The sequence below is a fragment of the Gobius niger genome (genome assembly GCF_951799975.1).
Source record: "Gobius niger genome assembly, chromosome: 6".
Classification (NCBI taxonomy): Eukaryota; Metazoa; Chordata; class Actinopteri; order Gobiiformes; family Gobiidae; genus Gobius; species Gobius niger.
In genome coordinates, this window is record NC_136857.1 from 9,168,118 (window position 1) to 9,184,710 (window position 16,593).

The 16,593-nt window shown below is 40.5% G+C and overlaps 1 protein-coding gene across 1 annotated transcript in view; it reads left to right on the forward strand.

Annotated features, from left to right (window-relative positions):
- Positions 1-8,104, forward strand: part of LOC306964465 (fibulin-2-like) — a 29,160-nt gene extending 21,056 nt beyond the window's left edge. Inside the window, exons 11-17 of the mRNA XM_079558467.1 lie at positions 1,162-1,299; positions 2,824-2,952; positions 5,472-5,597; positions 6,547-6,663; positions 6,747-6,875; positions 7,303-7,426; positions 7,548-8,104. Of these exons, the coding sequence (XP_079414593.1) occupies positions 1,162-1,299; positions 2,824-2,952; positions 5,472-5,597; positions 6,547-6,663; positions 6,747-6,875; positions 7,303-7,426; positions 7,548-7,905 (1,121 nt within the window). The 3' untranslated portion in view covers positions 7,906-8,104. The remainder of the gene's footprint in view (positions 1-1,161; positions 1,300-2,823; positions 2,953-5,471; positions 5,598-6,546; positions 6,664-6,746; positions 6,876-7,302; positions 7,427-7,547) is intronic.
- Positions 8,105-16,593: the final 8,489 nt, after the last annotated feature.

The window sequence follows — 16,593 nt, forward strand, 5'->3', positions numbered from 1 at the left end:
ATTTTTGCCATCACAGAGTATGTTGTGAACACAGAAACATACCTAAACATTTATTGAGCGATGGAAGATAGAAGTAGAATCTAGATGAGTGCAGTTTATTTTGGGGGTGGTCCAGCCTGCTTCACTGTTCAAAGCTGTACATGATACGTCCATATAATGAACAATTTTGATGTGCAGGAGGGATTGTGAGAGGTAGAAACAAGTTTGGGCCAAAACTAAAAATTTCACGGTTTGAACAGAAAAAAATCAACTACCCCACCTTTAAATATCAACAGATATACACAGATTTTTTTGTTTTACTTACTATGTTGTGTATGCCGCTCTATTAAGATTTGATTATTAACTTATTACCAAAGCCATGGTCATCAATAAGCAATATGTTATAATATTTAACTAACTCGACTTAAAAACATCTTCCAAGGAATTATTGGAATATCTAGTTCTATTTTAATTGAGGCAAATCAATACAAGTCTAATACAAAAATGAGCCACAAAACTCCACTTATGTACAATTAGATGTAATTACAGCATTAGGGTTAAATAGAACCAACAGACTGGCTTCCACTTGCCCCACTTTCACATAGAAGCAGTTGTCCTGAACAGTCCACATGGCACCAGGGATAAAGAAATGACATTTACTTGAGAGTAGTACTTCTAAAACGTATGTACTTGACTACGTATAAGACTGTAAGGGACAAATGCTTTATGTTGATAGTTTGAGAAGAAATGAAAAGCTCTACCACCTTGTATGCTTGGCTACTCTACCCACCTCTGCTTGGCACACAGGGGAAGTGTCAGCCATGTCAGCGGGGTTAATGCCACACAGACAGCAGATCAGAGCGGGCTGCGAGGGGTGGATAAAAGCCAGTGCGCTGTCCTCCTCCCGTACAAACCTATGCGCTGGAATTAGCCCCCAGGGACAGGAACTGAGGCATGTCGAGGCAGCGTGCGCACTGTAAAGAGGAGAGCAAGAGAAGCGCTCCGAGAAATGAGAAAATGTCACACAACAAAGTCAACAGGGGAATGTGTCTGTGTGATGTGCGTCTGCTTTGATTTGTATAGAAGGAATTGCCCCGTAGTATAGAGCCCATGCCATGCTTTTAAGCCAGGCCGCACCCTCTTCCTCTATTTTAATACCAATTTTAATGTGCTCCTTTTAAGACGTCGATGAGTGCGCTTTGAGCCAGCCATGTGGTCCGGGCTTCAACTGCATCAACACAGTGGGGTCATACATGTGCAACAGGAAGATTATCTGCAGCCGAGGGTATCACTCCAGTCCAGACGGTTCAAGATGCATCGGTGAGATACGCAATTAGACACCTAACCTCTTAATAAATCGCCTGAACCAAGCTCATCCAGTTTGGCATTACCCAAATCTGAAAGCTTCTTGAAAAAAAGCGTCAAAGCCACATAAAAGAGACGAAGGTTAGGATGAAAGCGCGCCGATAAAGCGAGAAAGACGTGACCAAAGCACAACAATAAACATGATAAAAAAGTGACGAAAAAAGCAACAAAAGATCGACAAAAAAGTGATAAAAACGCAAAAAATAAAGTAACAAATACGTGATGAAAAAGCAATGAAAAACTGACCAAAAAGTGATGATTAAGAAAAGTCAAAGCAACAATGTGAGGAAAAAGATCCTGATTCAAAAGTTAAGTTTAAGTTTTTAGATTTGGGTAAAAGCCAAACTGAAGAAAATATCCTCAGTTAAGGTGGGGGTTAAAGGGCAGTGCCAAAAGACGTGTTTGAGTAGAATACATGAAACTGAAGACACTGTCAAGGCATTGGTCAAAACAAACTACTGCTGGAAATGAGAATTCTTGATATAACCTTGTAGCAAGCATCTTTCTCTATAACTTACTATGTATTTCTGTAGATTGGACATTTCTGTGTGGAGTTTACATGTTCTCCTCATGTCTGTCTTTATTTTCTCTGGGTGCATCATACGTATGAACTTATGCTGTTTAAAGGAACATAGACTGAGATATGTTCTTTCCTGAGCTTAGAGGAGTTGATGCGTACCTGTCTGGTCTTTGTGTGTGCGCTCTGTCACGCACAACGACCAAAGATGTTGTTAGCATTTGGCCTCTCCCAACACATTCCTATAGCTCCAAACGGCGGTGAAGTTAGAAGCGACCAAGCTCTTTCACGGGCACGCACAAAGACCAGACAGGTACGTGTCAACTCGTCTAAGCTCAGGTAAGAACGTATCACAGTATAGAAGAACTGTGTGCTCTCAGTCACGCCAAAAGACCAAAGATGTTGTTAGCATTTGGCCTCTCCCAGTATGTTCCTATAGCTCCAAACGGGGTAAGAACATATTTCAGTATGGAAAAAGACGTGGCCTCTTCCTTTAAACATAGTAGGATAACCCTCCAGATTGGTACATCCAATCACAATCCCAGGTCAGATTTATAGGTCGGTCAAATGCAGGGGGAACATTTTTTTTTTTAATGGTATGGGAAATCCAGACACCCAAAGGACACATGGGGCAGACATGGGGCGAGCATGCAAACTCTACACACAAATGGCTCCGCTGGTCCGAGATCAAACCTGGAACGCCTCTTGTTGGTGCCGCCCGACAAAACAAACAACTAACAATCTGCATTTACAAAAGCAATCTCAATTTCATGACATTAGAACTATACTCAGACAACAAGGTGTGTGCTCGATGGTGATTTCTTTTCTCATTTCACACCTTGGGATTGAGCCACCGGCATCAAAGCAAATGATTTTTCCTCACACACCAAACAAACCAGGACTATCGCCGCATGAATCTTGTAGGTATTTGTTTATCTGACCCGAGCGCCTCTTTCTCGCAGATGTGGATGAGTGTCAGAACGGCCTGCACAGGTGTGGGGAGGGCCAGCACTGCCTCAATATGGCCGGCTCGTACCGCTGCGAATGCCAGACGGGCTACCAGTATGACTCATTCAGGAGGATGTGTGTAGGTATGTATACAAAGCAGCAGTGACCAGAATTTGCCTCTTGTTGTAAGTCGTGCAGAACGTCTTTGGTTGCACAATAAATATTACATCAATAAATTAATAATTATGGACATATGGATATCCAGAAGCCACACATTCTTAGGCTATACAGAATATGCAGATTATGCAAGCCAGATGAGTGTCAATGTTGAGTATTGAGTTTATGTGACACTCAGAACGTTGAGGGTTCTGATTAGAATGAAAATGACCCTGTTATTATGCTGAGACACAATCTGCATACAAACTACAGTTCATTTGTCTATGAGTTGCAGTAGATGCCACGAGGAACAAGTCATCAGTTTGTGTTGGTGAATTTTTTATGCAAGCTCTTGGTCGGTGTATACAGTGGGGAAAAAAAGTATTTGGACAAAATCCAATAGAATGTCTATGTGAAACTGACCAAATACTTTTTTTCCCCATTGTAAATGTTTTTACTGCAGCAACTGGACTGAGTGGTTTAAGTTATTATGACTGCATGCAAGAGTTAATCACTTTACAAATGAAAGTAGCGGTACGTTTCCTCCAAAATAGTCCAGGTATAAAGTTGCAATTCTACTCTTTGGCCTTTCATTCTCGACTTTTATAAATGTCACCGCAGCCCAATAGTACAATGCAAAAATCTTGGCTTTTCTGTACTCCTCTCCTCCCAGCCCACTGCTCTCTCTCTGCACCTCTTTACCATTCCTCGCCTGTGTCTCGGTCTGCTCCAGTGGCTCCTGCTGCAGAGTGCTCTCGCTGCCCCCTGCTGTTAGTGATTCAGTGTGTTCTGACCCCCGATAATGGACTCCTCTCAAGTGTTTATACTGTCGCCAGGCATCACCCTTCACACTGTTAACATGCACACAGGCACGTGAGGCAAGCGCACAGAACCCCACATGCATGGGATAATAAACTGTGAATCGTTGTCATCGCGCATAACAGCACAAACACAGGCAAATTCAGATTTTTCTTTTATTCATCGTGGCATTTGCGAGTGGTGCCATGAACTGTGCTGTAAATTCTCAAATGGGAAAGCAATTTGAGCAAGTTTTATAAGCGAGAAATTGTAGCTCTTGAGCAGTGTTCCCGGTCTGCAGTGGTCATTATCTATCAGTGGTACAGTGAAGAAACAGTGGTACAGTGGTGAAAGTGATGCACATCAGAAGCAGAAGACCTTTGTCCTTTGTCCTTTCCATAGAAGTAACAGAAACATATTCAGAATGTAATGCTTGTTTATATACTTCTCTTAACTCCCGCTTGAACCGAGCGCACGTTCCCCAGTTTGGCTTTACCCAAATCTGAAAGCTTCTTGAAAAAAAGCGGCAAAACAGCGGCGTAAAAGTGACGAAAACACAACAAAAAAGTAACGAAAAAAAAGACACAAAAAAAGTGACCCAAAAAATCCAACAAAAAAGCAATATAAGAGCGACAAAAACATGGCAAAACACGCCAAAAAAGCAACAACAAAAAACACACAAAAAAAAGCCTGGGTGCGTTCGGTTAAGGCGGGTGGTAAGATGTTAATCACCCACTTAAACTTACATATGAGCCACTAATAATTTAAAGGTGCATTATGCAGCTTGTATGAAGAAATAAAAGTTTTTATTTGTGTGTATTTGACCTTGTAGTGACCCAGTGGCTGCATGAGTGGTCAGCATGGCGCCTTTAATTCCCATCGCAATGGTCTCATTAGAAATATGCATAAACGTCACCTTTTTTTTGCCGCATAAAAAGTTGTATAATGCACCTTTAAACACAGTACTCTGCTATTTTCAAATGTTGTCACTGGTGTATATATAAAAGTATTTAATATTTAACCATCCACATTTGTATTATTCACCAACACTATTTTAAAGCAGTACTAAGTAACTCATGCCCCTAGAGGCCATTAGCGCCACTGCAGGTGTCGTAGCAAGTTGCGTTTTTTTACTCATTAATTGTCCGTGAGAATAAATTCTAGGCTGACAGAAAAGACAAAGGGGAGAGAGGGACATTGTACATCCAATTACTCTATGGAGATACATTTTTTCACTCAGTAAATACTGTTTAAGTGGCGCTAGCCCGCAGTTAGCTTTGCCCGTTAGCTTCTTCTTCGTTATTCCATTAGTGTGTATTGGGGCCTCCGACCCGGTGCAGGAAAGCTGCAAGTGTGGTTTTCTGACCAGAGACACCGGGGGAGATGAAATACCCCACAATCATTCCATTAACACTTGTATTACCCCCAAAGGGACTACGAAAAGGATTTATTAAGATAAACAAGTTACTCAGTACTGCTTTAATGCAATAAAATGAAGATTATGACTAAAATGTATTTCACTACCGTGGAAGTAAATGATCTTGGTCTTGGGTTTGACACTCAATCTCAACAATGTTTTTGTGATATATATATTTTTTATATCTTCCGGTGTACAGTTTAATCCACTAATAAATCATCTCACCATACACTATAATTAAAAGGAAATTAGCCAAGCTCTGATGACCTGCCTGCCTGTGCGTTCTGTCAGATATAAATGAGTGCTGGCGTTACCCGGGCCGACTCTGTGCCCAGACCTGTGAGAACACCCCGGGCTCCTACCACTGTTCCTGTACTGTGGGCTTCCGCTTATCCGGCGACGGCAAGAACTGTGAAGGTACAGTTATATACTCATGTGTCTGAATAATGTGGGTGTGAGAGCGAGAGTGCAGCCATGTGTGTACACCTGCAAGTCGCCGCACGCTCTGGGAATACATACATATGTATGTATGTGGGGCTGCTGGTGGTGGTGGGGAAAGCAGGGCTGACATCAGAGGTGAGGTGGGAGAAAAATCTGAAAAATGCAGCTACAATGATGGATACTGCAATTACATGTGTCGCTACCAACATTACCTCCACTGTTAACAATGTTTTTACTATTACTAGTTGTACCAAAATTGCTTTATTTCTTTGTTTTTTCCAGTGCTGCCTGTCTCCCAAATGAGTACAATGTGCATATAAAGGCTTGGGAATGTTTGTCTCATGTATTGGAGAGTAGAAGGCAACTGATTCTCAACTTGGGGTCCCCTGTGGATCCCCAGATTCCATTTGAAATAACTCCAACAGATTGCAAGAATTAATACAACAATATTTATGTTTTCATGTAGCAATGTGATAAGTCTTATTACAGTTAAAAAAAAACATTTAATTAACCTCTTACCCTTTATTCTTATCTTTACAGTAGTGTGACACCTCGTTTGAAAGCTAAGACCTACAAAACTCATCTAAATGGATCTTTTACGACGTTTAGTTATACATTTTTGGCACATTTTTGATGCTTTGTTCAAGGAGGTTTTTTCGATTTGGGTGAAGCTGAAATGGAGAAAATGTGTTCAGTTAAGGCGGGGGTTAAGAGGTTAAAAACACACTAAAAACACAGGAGGAAAAGAGTGTCGTCAAACATATCCACTTGTAAAGTTTGTAGGGAAAGTGGGAATCACTGAGGTTTGGAGTCCTGGTTCCATATTCATCTTCATCTGGCAATGAATTTGTAGCAGTTTCAATGAAAGTATTTACTTACTTTTGATTATAGAATAATATATGACCAATCTATGTAATGTCCTCAGATGTGAATGAGTGCCTGTCCAACCCGTGTGGCCAAGAATGCTCCAACATCTACGGCTCCTACCAGTGTTACTGCACGCAGGGGCACTACCTACGGGAAGACGGACACTCGTGCGATGGTATTTTACATCATATTGTAACAGCCGCATTCATGGTCATGGAAATGTTTTGGCGAGCTCTTGATCACCCGCCTTTTCCTTAGATATCGACGAGTGTTCGCAGAGCATTGGCCATCTGTGCACCTATAAGTGTGTGAACGTTGCTGGCAGTTACCAATGTGCCTGTCCTGAATACGGATACGCCATGTCTCCAAATGGTCGCTCCTGTAGAGGTAAAAGAAGTGCATTTATTATTACAATTAAATCACACTCAGTAACAAAGAAAGGAATTGAACTAAGTGTTGCATTTGGTAATGAAGCCTGGCTGTGTGCTATGATCCAACAGACAAGCTTCTAAATGACTGAAGAATACACAGTGCATGTCATTATGTGCTGCACATTCATGTATTTCAGGCAAGCTATCATAAAACACCTACCAATATACAATAATGATACACCTGGCTGCTTTTAAATGGGCTTAAATTGTCTAGTTGCAATATGTGTAATGCTTTTCTTTGATAAATATAATTGTTTCTTTTACGGCGCCTCTGCGATAACACTGTAAAATTTTATGGCCCAATAGATGATATAATTTCTGTCTTTTAAGCTGTCTTCACATGTACTTTTTTCAGATACATAGCTATAATTTTGTTTTTTAAGATATTGATGAGTGCACCACCGGGACCCATAACTGCTCCCTGTCTGAGACCTGCTACAATATTCAGGGGGGGCACCGCTGCCTCTCCTTCGACTGCCCCCCAAACTACAACAGAGTGTCCGACACGTACGTTAAATTTCTTTCCCATCTGCATTTTGAGCTTTAACTACTGAAGGCACTAGCACTAATTAGGACCTGAATGGTCTCTCTGATTGGTTTGAAGACACAGTCCCATTCTCTTTTCTAGCCGATGTGAGCGAATCAGCTGCCCCAACTACCTGGACTGCCAGACCTCTCCTCTCCGCATCACATACTACTACCTCAGCTTCCAGTCCAACATCGTGATCCCAGCTCAGATCTTCCGAATCGGGCCGTCTCCTGCGTATTCTGGGGACAACGTGATTGTCAGCATCACCCAGGGAAATGACGAGAACTACTTTAGCACCCGCAAACTCAATGCCTACACAGGCGCGGTGTACCTCCACCGGCAGGTGGAAGGGCCACAGGACTTCCTCATCACTGTGGAAATGAAACTGTGGCGCCAGGGGACTTTCACCACATTTCAGGCCAGGATCTATGTCTTCATCACAGGAACATCACTCTAACAGCTCTGAAGCTGTGGACACTATGGACCGTGCAGTAATACAGACTTTCTACTATTTATATCTGTCTGATTCATACCACTACCTGAAGCAATAGGTTGTTTCTTTGTATATACAATATGTTCAAGTGGCCTCACAAAACTTCATACTAAATGTCAAACAATGATGACACAATTTGAATGATAACCCTTTATTAATGATAGCTTAAAGCTATCATATCATACTACTCACTACTGCCACCTCAGGTCCTACGTGTTACTGCAGCTTCTATATTAAGCTCGTGCATGACACTTCGGACCCGAAGTAAAACATTTTGAGTGACAGTGCAGGATTTTAGAGGCAGTTGTGGTGAATAGGTCTGAGCTCATTCTACACCTTAGGACATGGCTGGAACATGTAGGGGGGGGAATACATATTTTTTACATTTTTAAACTCTGTATAGTCCCTTTAAGTAGAGGTTTCATGTACTTAAGATGTAAGTAATTTGACAGTCAAGATCTGAGTCCTTCAAACGGTGGCCCTCTGACCAACTATTTGCAGGCCCTCAGGATTGATATGAGACAAAATACTCAAATATTCACCACAAAATTGACCAATGGGAAAAAGAAGGCTGCCAAATTTGACTTTCTCTTACGATATGCTGAAATACAGTATGTGGCCAGTAAGACATTTTTTGATATGTGGCTCCCCTGGTTAAGAGACATGATGGAGTACCATGGGCTTGATTTATTTTCTCTCAATAATGGATGTTAAATAATAGACTGATTGTACTCGGTGGAGAGGCAGCAACCAGTTACTGTATTTCTATTCAATTTTTTTTTTTTTTTTTTAACAAACTCAGTGCTTAAATTTTGCTTCTCTTAACAGCCATTGCAATCTTCATGTACATTGTTTTGCTATTGTTTATGTTCTTGTTACATGTTATTTTATTGACCTGTGGTATAACAAGAAGCCACTGTATCCGGCAAATATGTCTTTTATTTTTGTCTTTAAGTGACATTACTGAAGTGTGATATGCCACCCAAGATTGTGCATTTTGTCTTAACTTTTTACCTGGATGTAATATATTTCTATGACCTATAAGCTTGAACATATTTTATACACAAACTTAAACTTCCTTGTGTGTTTTATTATTGTTCCTGTCTACACGGCTTCATCTCTTGTTATGATCTTTGAAGTGTACAGTATATAGCGAACATCATTTTTCACCCAGTACTGCAGTTAAAGTATATAATCCATTCCTGTTGGGGCATGTCCCACAGTAAATATCCATGCCTATTTACATACCTGTTCACACCTTTCCCCTGAACTCAGCCCGAGCTCCATGCGGCTCTCACACGATTGCAACACCCACTATTTATGATAGACAGTAAAACCGATAATCATGCTGCCTTGATATGAAAAATAATTATGGCATTTTCAAATACATATGAGAGAGTGTCTACTGGTTACTCTCTTCAGTGCATAGAAACGAAGGCTTACACTGTCATCTACAGGAGGAAGACAGTAGCGCACACAGTAACCTGACAGTAGACCAAAATTAACTTTGCCGATGAGATAAGGGATGAAAGATAGATTTATTCTTATAAATGAAGCTCTCTTGGGGGTTATCATGTGTCCCAGTAAATCCCCAAGCCCTGCCCTAACCATCGGAAAAGCTGAATATGTCATAAGTGACAGCTGTATTGATGAGGCCTACATGTTAGTAATTAGGTTAAAGGCCATTTCAACAAAAGAGATTGGACTGAAGAATTGTCCTTCAGTATCGTTAGCATTTGGACCTCTGTTGTAAAAATAGACGAAAAGTTGAAAGTACTTTGATATGCTAACTTACATGTACAGATGAGGAATATGGACTAGACTTCAAATCACTCACAAATGTCAGAAAATACCATTTGATTTTTAAGTACATTTAAGAAATGTAAGCTATGGTGATACAGTAGTATCTATAGCTAAGGCCATTTAATCAAAAGAGATAGGACTAATTTTATTTATGTAATATTGTTAGTATTGAACCCTGTTGTAACTTGCAGGCTACTTATGAGGAAAAAGGTTCTTCCCAAAACATTATTTAAAAAGTATAGTACATCATCACGGTACATCATTACTAAAATCCTGCTAATGACACCGTTATAAAATGCAATTTGAATTTCAATATACAGGAGATGTTGAAGCTATGATTGATATAGTATATCTTTCCTCTAATTAGCTTTATCTGCCTGGAGGAGATTACATGGTCCCATGTCGCAGGAACAGTGAATCATGTTCTACAGAAGGAAACTGCTCTCATCCATCACTGATTTAAACATGGACAGGAAGTTTGAAAAATGAAAGCGACACCACCATACAGTTCTTTAAATTTCATCATTGATACAAAAATACATACTAAAAAATAAATAGAAAATAAAACAGTGCCTGTTGTTTCTCCAGAAGTATATTCTCAAATTATATAGTTTTGTGGGATTCTGAAAGCCAATAATGACTTGTCATTATGTCAGTTGTGGAGTTTATATTGTTTTTTGTTTTTTTTTTCTGTTTGACTAAGACTTTAATGGTTAAAATGGTTAAGGTTAAGGTGTACTTTATTGTCCCCATAAGGAAAATTGTCCTCTGCATTTGACCCATCCTTCAATGGCATTTGGGCAACCCATAGGGAGCAGTGGGCGACCGCAGTGCAGCGTTCGGGGACCCATCTCCAGATGTGGAGCCAGGCTGACGGTTATAGTCACATGACCTGACTGAAGGATTAACCTATGTTTGAGAGTATTCAATATCATGAACGGAAAAAAAAAACTTCTTCCACCTTTTTCTTCCCACTGCCAACATTTTGTAGAAGTTAATTTAGTGTATTTACTGTATCTGACTTCTTGAGTGTTGTGGATGGATGGTATGATGTGTGCAAAGGGAAACAGTTATAAGGGACAAGTGTGTTCAGGGGGTTTGGACTGGGGAAAGGGGCGAGGTTAAAGGGTATAGTCACAGGACTGTGCTGGGAGGGTCTTGTAGGTTATTCATGAATGCCTAAAATCATACAAAGAAAGCGAGGGGGCCCACCAAGATGGCCTGTACCTGCAACCAGTGTTTCTGCTATACCCCTGACAGGGTTGGACAGAAGGGTTATACAGGAGGAGGGTGAGACCAGGGGGGGTGGGGGATCTGTTCCCCAGACTGCGCAGGTCTTTGATAGCTCAGGTGGTCATCACCCGAGGGCGAACTCAGCGTTAATGGGCATTCTGAGAGCAGACAAGCACAGGCTAGTGCTGCTCCTCTGCTCCTGCCATAAACACTGGGAAGTATGCATCATTAGATCAGACTCACTTAACAACCTGCACCAGGGACACTTCATACAGTAGCCAGCAGAGAGCACTGACTTAGCCTTACAGCCCATCAGCTGGCCACAAGTGCTTAAGCAATATTCATAATGTGAGCAATGTGGACCTTCAGCAAATAATAATCATAATAATCATATAATATAATCATAATCATAATCATAATAATACATCAGTTAGTGCAGGGTGTAGTGTATTTTTAGACCAACATTAGACTAACAAATACATGCATATTTAGTGGCACAATAGTAAAAAATATACAGTACTACTGAATGCTTGAGTATGGACTGTGTGCTCCCTACAGGAAACTACTCTCAGTTCAACCTCCACTCTTTCCCAACAGCAAAGGATTATGGGACAGACAGGCCATGGCTTAGGAAATGTACTTTTAGAGGGATGAACGAATACAGCTAGTGCAAATATTGCTTCTTTGGATTTACAAAGCTAATTACATGAAATACAACTTCACTCAAGAACAGGATCAGGAATAGGACATGTTTCCTGAACTGCAGTAAGAAAAAAATGAGCATCACAGTAAAAACAAAAAACAGAACAATGTCTCCGGCTTTGGATATTTTTGCAGTGTTATTGTTGTCAATGATAACTTCTTTAGTACCTGTGTGTATTTTAGAATAATGCTTAATTTGTGCAATAAAGCCATTGTAATCCAAAATGCAATACATGCTCATGATTGACATTCTTATACAAATCTTACCATTTTAATGAGACACCAAACCAACAAGAGCCAAATGAAATGTGTCTAAAAACTTTGAGATCAGTGGTCAAATCACAAACTCAGGTCTAAGTGGAGCAAACAGTGAAGACAGGTTGGTAAACAGTGCAGAGGAAGATGGAGAAGAATTTGCCTCTGAGGAGAATACAGGAGAGGTATGTAATGTTGACTGTCACTGTGAGTTGCCTGTGGGCTCAAGCGGCGTGTCTTATCACACTTCTGCAGATAGGACCCTGGAGTCAACAATATCGATTTTTTACAATGTGCACAGAATAACCCTGACCAATACCCTTCAAATGGACACTTTTTTATTCCCTTTTAACCCGCACAACAGCCACGGGGAGCAGATTTGGCCGAGGATTCAGGCCCGAGGTGGTGATATAGGAGACACTGAGCAGCGGTGCAGTGACCCAGGGCTCTCTGCAGCCTAAAACTCTCTGGGTGGGAAGATTTACTGGAGACCTAATCACAGGTGACACCAAGGCAGCAGACTCCTGGACCAATAGGAGGTGAGACAGATTATGCTCTGCCTTGTTAACCGCCATTTTGACACCATGCAACGCCAGACATTTGTGGCATGTGTGACTCCTGACACCATAAATTTTGTTTTCCTCAACTGTACAGACTGGAAAATAAGACCACTGTTCATAAATTAACTCATAAATATGACATTTGGATCAACATTTAAAGCCTCATAACAGATTTTTAAAAAGAAATCATGCTTTTCTGTGTAACATACTCGGTATGCGCACTTAAAGATTTGAACTTAAACAGACTTATGTTTGAAAAAGATGCCTAATTTAACGTGACTTGTAAGCATGTATAATTTAAAAAATAAAATATTATGGTTTCTACACAAGCTTGTAGTTTTTCTTCAAAAAAGTCAATAAAGAAGTACAAATATTTATATCTCTTCCTTATTTAGTAAAAACTGAAGTTTATTTGTGATGCGTTGTGGTGATATAAGTTGCTGAATTTCACAATAATCAGCAAATGAATTTGCAAGATGCAACAGGTAGCGCAGTGCTTTCATGACTGTCTGCATACCAATGTGACCGCAGTCTAACTATTACTCTCTTTATCTGGGCCCCTGCGGCGGCTCAGCTCCAAACTCTGTGTTCTGTTTCCAGAGAGGTCTTCTTTAAACCGCTGTGGGATCTGTGTACAACTGTTTATGTTTATCCCCAAAGCAAAGGCACTTCATCACTGGAGCCCACTTGTCTCCATATCAATATAGCAATTTCAGGATGATTTTCAATATGATTGGCTCATTAAGTTTTCTTTTAGGGCCCCATTAGTGCTGTTGTTTTGTGGATAAATTATTCCTCAATGGTGATTGTAGCAAGAGAGTATTCCATCAATGCAGTTTTATTTGTATGTATGGAGCTTTATTGTACAATAGATAATGTCATATTCTTTAAAAACAAGCATCAATCATGTTATCTTCAACACTTTATGCCTGAAGAAATATTATTTTAAGAACAGCTTGATTTGTTGTTATATCTATCTAATTGTTTGACTTGTCACTGATGCACATATGACTCAGAACCCACACGCCCATTTGACCTCCTGAGGGAAATTTCCCTTTAGGAACTTACAAGAACCTTATCCCTGGATCTCATTCAGAGTGCTGGAGATTCCAGCCTTCCTTTGACATATTTTGAAAGACATTTTGAAAAATATATGAGGATTTTTCTGGCTCACAGAAGAAAGACACAGCTTCTAAAATTCTGGTCATGCTGAAACAGTCTTCAAAGCCATAATAGAGGCGGCTAGATCATTTGAGGCAAATACTAAGACGTAGCTCTGTGAATGAGTCCAAACTCTAAACTTCTCTTAATAATGGTTTAAAATGAGAGGGAGAAATTGAAAACAATCAATATGATTTTTTTTGCCTCAGAAATAAATGGTGAAATATCATGAAAGTGCCCTTTGGACTTGCAGATAGACCTCTAAACTAAAATATTCTGATTTAAGGCCCAATAAGCTTTCCAATAAGGATTCAGGTCTGGTGTTTCCCCAAAATGTCAACGCCGAGGTCCACACTCTCCAAATTTTAGATCCTGCCTTTTCCTTTGTTGGAGTTCAAACCATGGAGTTTCTTAAATGCCTGGTGCTGAAAAGACCGGCCACAAAATGTCCCATGCTGACACTCATCTGTAATTTCAGAGCACTAACCCTCACATATTCATCAAAGCTAAATTAAAGGCACCACAGCACACAGACTTTATATTATGTCAATGATATCACCTGTCATCTGCCAACTGCCAATGCGGTAATATCAATGAGTCACCGTGGCCTGCCCCGGTTTGCCTCTCTCTGAACCACAGGTGCACAAGGCATCTTCTCACCACAATGGTTCCATCACCAACTGCACACAGTCTGTTTGTTTGTATTACTGATGAGTAAGTGAATTATTTCTTTTGTGGATCAATTTAAGCCACAGAACACGCACTCTGAAAACTGAAACATTAACAAACACCAGCGTCACGACACCAATAATCTCATGCCATGGACAATGCAAAGAAAGCATCTTGAGTAAATATCAGCCTATGGAGTCAAGGATGATGATGATCAGTCCACGAGACAGGAGTATGTGGTCAAAGGCAACGGCAAAACTCACGAAACTCCACTGCTTTAGGATCACACACACAATAAAGTGATTTGCATTTTGATTTGTTTTTGTTTTCGTGAGCGACACCTCACTTTTATTCATGTTTGTAACTGGCACACAGACTGGCTTATGACCCCGTGTGACTTGATTAAAGAAAGGTCTTGAATATAAATCTGTAAGAATAAGCTTATTCATTATCGGCTACCGTTATGTCTTGGTCAAAATTTCAAAAGGATCCAACAAAGGTCCACGCCAAAGATCATGTTCACATTTGGTCTCTTATTTGAAAGGGTAAAACGGCGTCTTATGAATGTGATCATTGTTTCCTTCCTTTGGTGTTTCACATCATAAAGCCTGTGGTATGCCGCCGCATCAGTTTGACCTCATCTGTTCAGTTTCTTTGTTGTGCACTCACTCACATCGCCACAGTGCATGCATACAAATACTTTACACTTACAAAGGAGCGCAACTCTGCTATCAGACATCTCGGGCCTATAATGACTATGCAGTCCCTTGTCGGGCACAAACACTGGATGGCCAATGTTGGATCTAAAGCCAATTCACCTGATAAAAGATAAATGAAGGCTTGTTTGGAGCAGTGTTGAGAACCACTTCAGCAAATACAAACTTGCATGAATTACAAATGTGCGAAATGTGAGGCCCCCAAAGAATTAACTTGAATAAAAATCGAAAACTGGGCTTGGATCTTGTTCTTTTAAAGGGACTATACAGAGTTTAAAAATGTCCAAATTATGTATTTTCCTCCCCCTACATGTTCCAGCAATGTCCTAATGTGTAGAATGAGCTCAGACCTGTTCACCACAACTGCCTCTAAAATCCTGCACTGTCACTCAAAAAGGTGTTAACTCGGTTTTGAAGTGTCTCATGCACGAGGGATATTTCAGGATTAAAGGGGCTGGAAGCAAGTTCGCCATTTTATACTCACTACTGCCACCTCAGGCCATATGTGTAACTGCACCTTCTATGCTCGTGCATGACGGCAATTCGGGCCGAAGTGACACATTTTTGAGTGACGTACAGGATTTTAGAGGCAGTTGTGGTGAACAGGTCTGAGCTCATTCTACACATTAGGACATGGCTGGAACATGTAGGGGGAGGAAAATACATAATTTTAACATTTTTAAACTCCTTATAGTCCCTTTAAGGATAGAGTAATTTTAACCATTTTGCATGTAAAATACCTTATATTTCAGCAGCATCAGCTTTGTGGTTGTATTAGCTATGCAGCGGTGGACGGATCTGCTAGAAAATAGTCCCTCAAAATGCGATCATTCATGTGATGCAAGGTCAGTTATATTCCAAAAAATATTCTATCTACACAATCATTCATATCATTATTCTGGCGTTATAAGTGATTTGCCTCAGGTGCACTGTGGAGTGCGTCAGACTGTTTTTAATGCAGTGTAGCTGATACCATTGAAATGCGCTAGCCTAGCACAAGCCTAGCGCCACATAACTCTTCAAATATAAGAACTGCATGAACTACAAAAAACTAACTGACTAACTACCTAACTAGGAAATGAGGCCCTATGTCAAAAATCCTGAAATATCCCATTAATATAGAAGGTGCAGTTTACACGTATGACCTGAAGTGGCAGTAGTGAGCATAAAATGGCTAACTTGCATCTAGCCCCTTTAAAGAAGAACTAAGTAACTTGTTTACCTTAATACATCCTTTCCGTAGTCCCTCTGTGTGTAATACAAGTGTTAATGGGATGATTGGGGGGTCTTTCATCTCCCCCTGGTGTCTCTGGCCAGAAAACCGCAATTGCAACTTTGCCTGCACCGGGTCAGAGGCGCAATACAAACTAATAGAATCATGAAGAAGAAGCTAACAGGCTAACTGGTTAAGCTAACTGTGGGCTAGTGCCACATCAGCAGTATTTCCAGCAAAGTTTGAGTGAGGAAAAATCCTATCCATTGTGTAATTGGATGTACAATATCCCTCTCTCCCTTTGTCTTTTCTATCAGCGTAGTATTTACTCTCATGGACA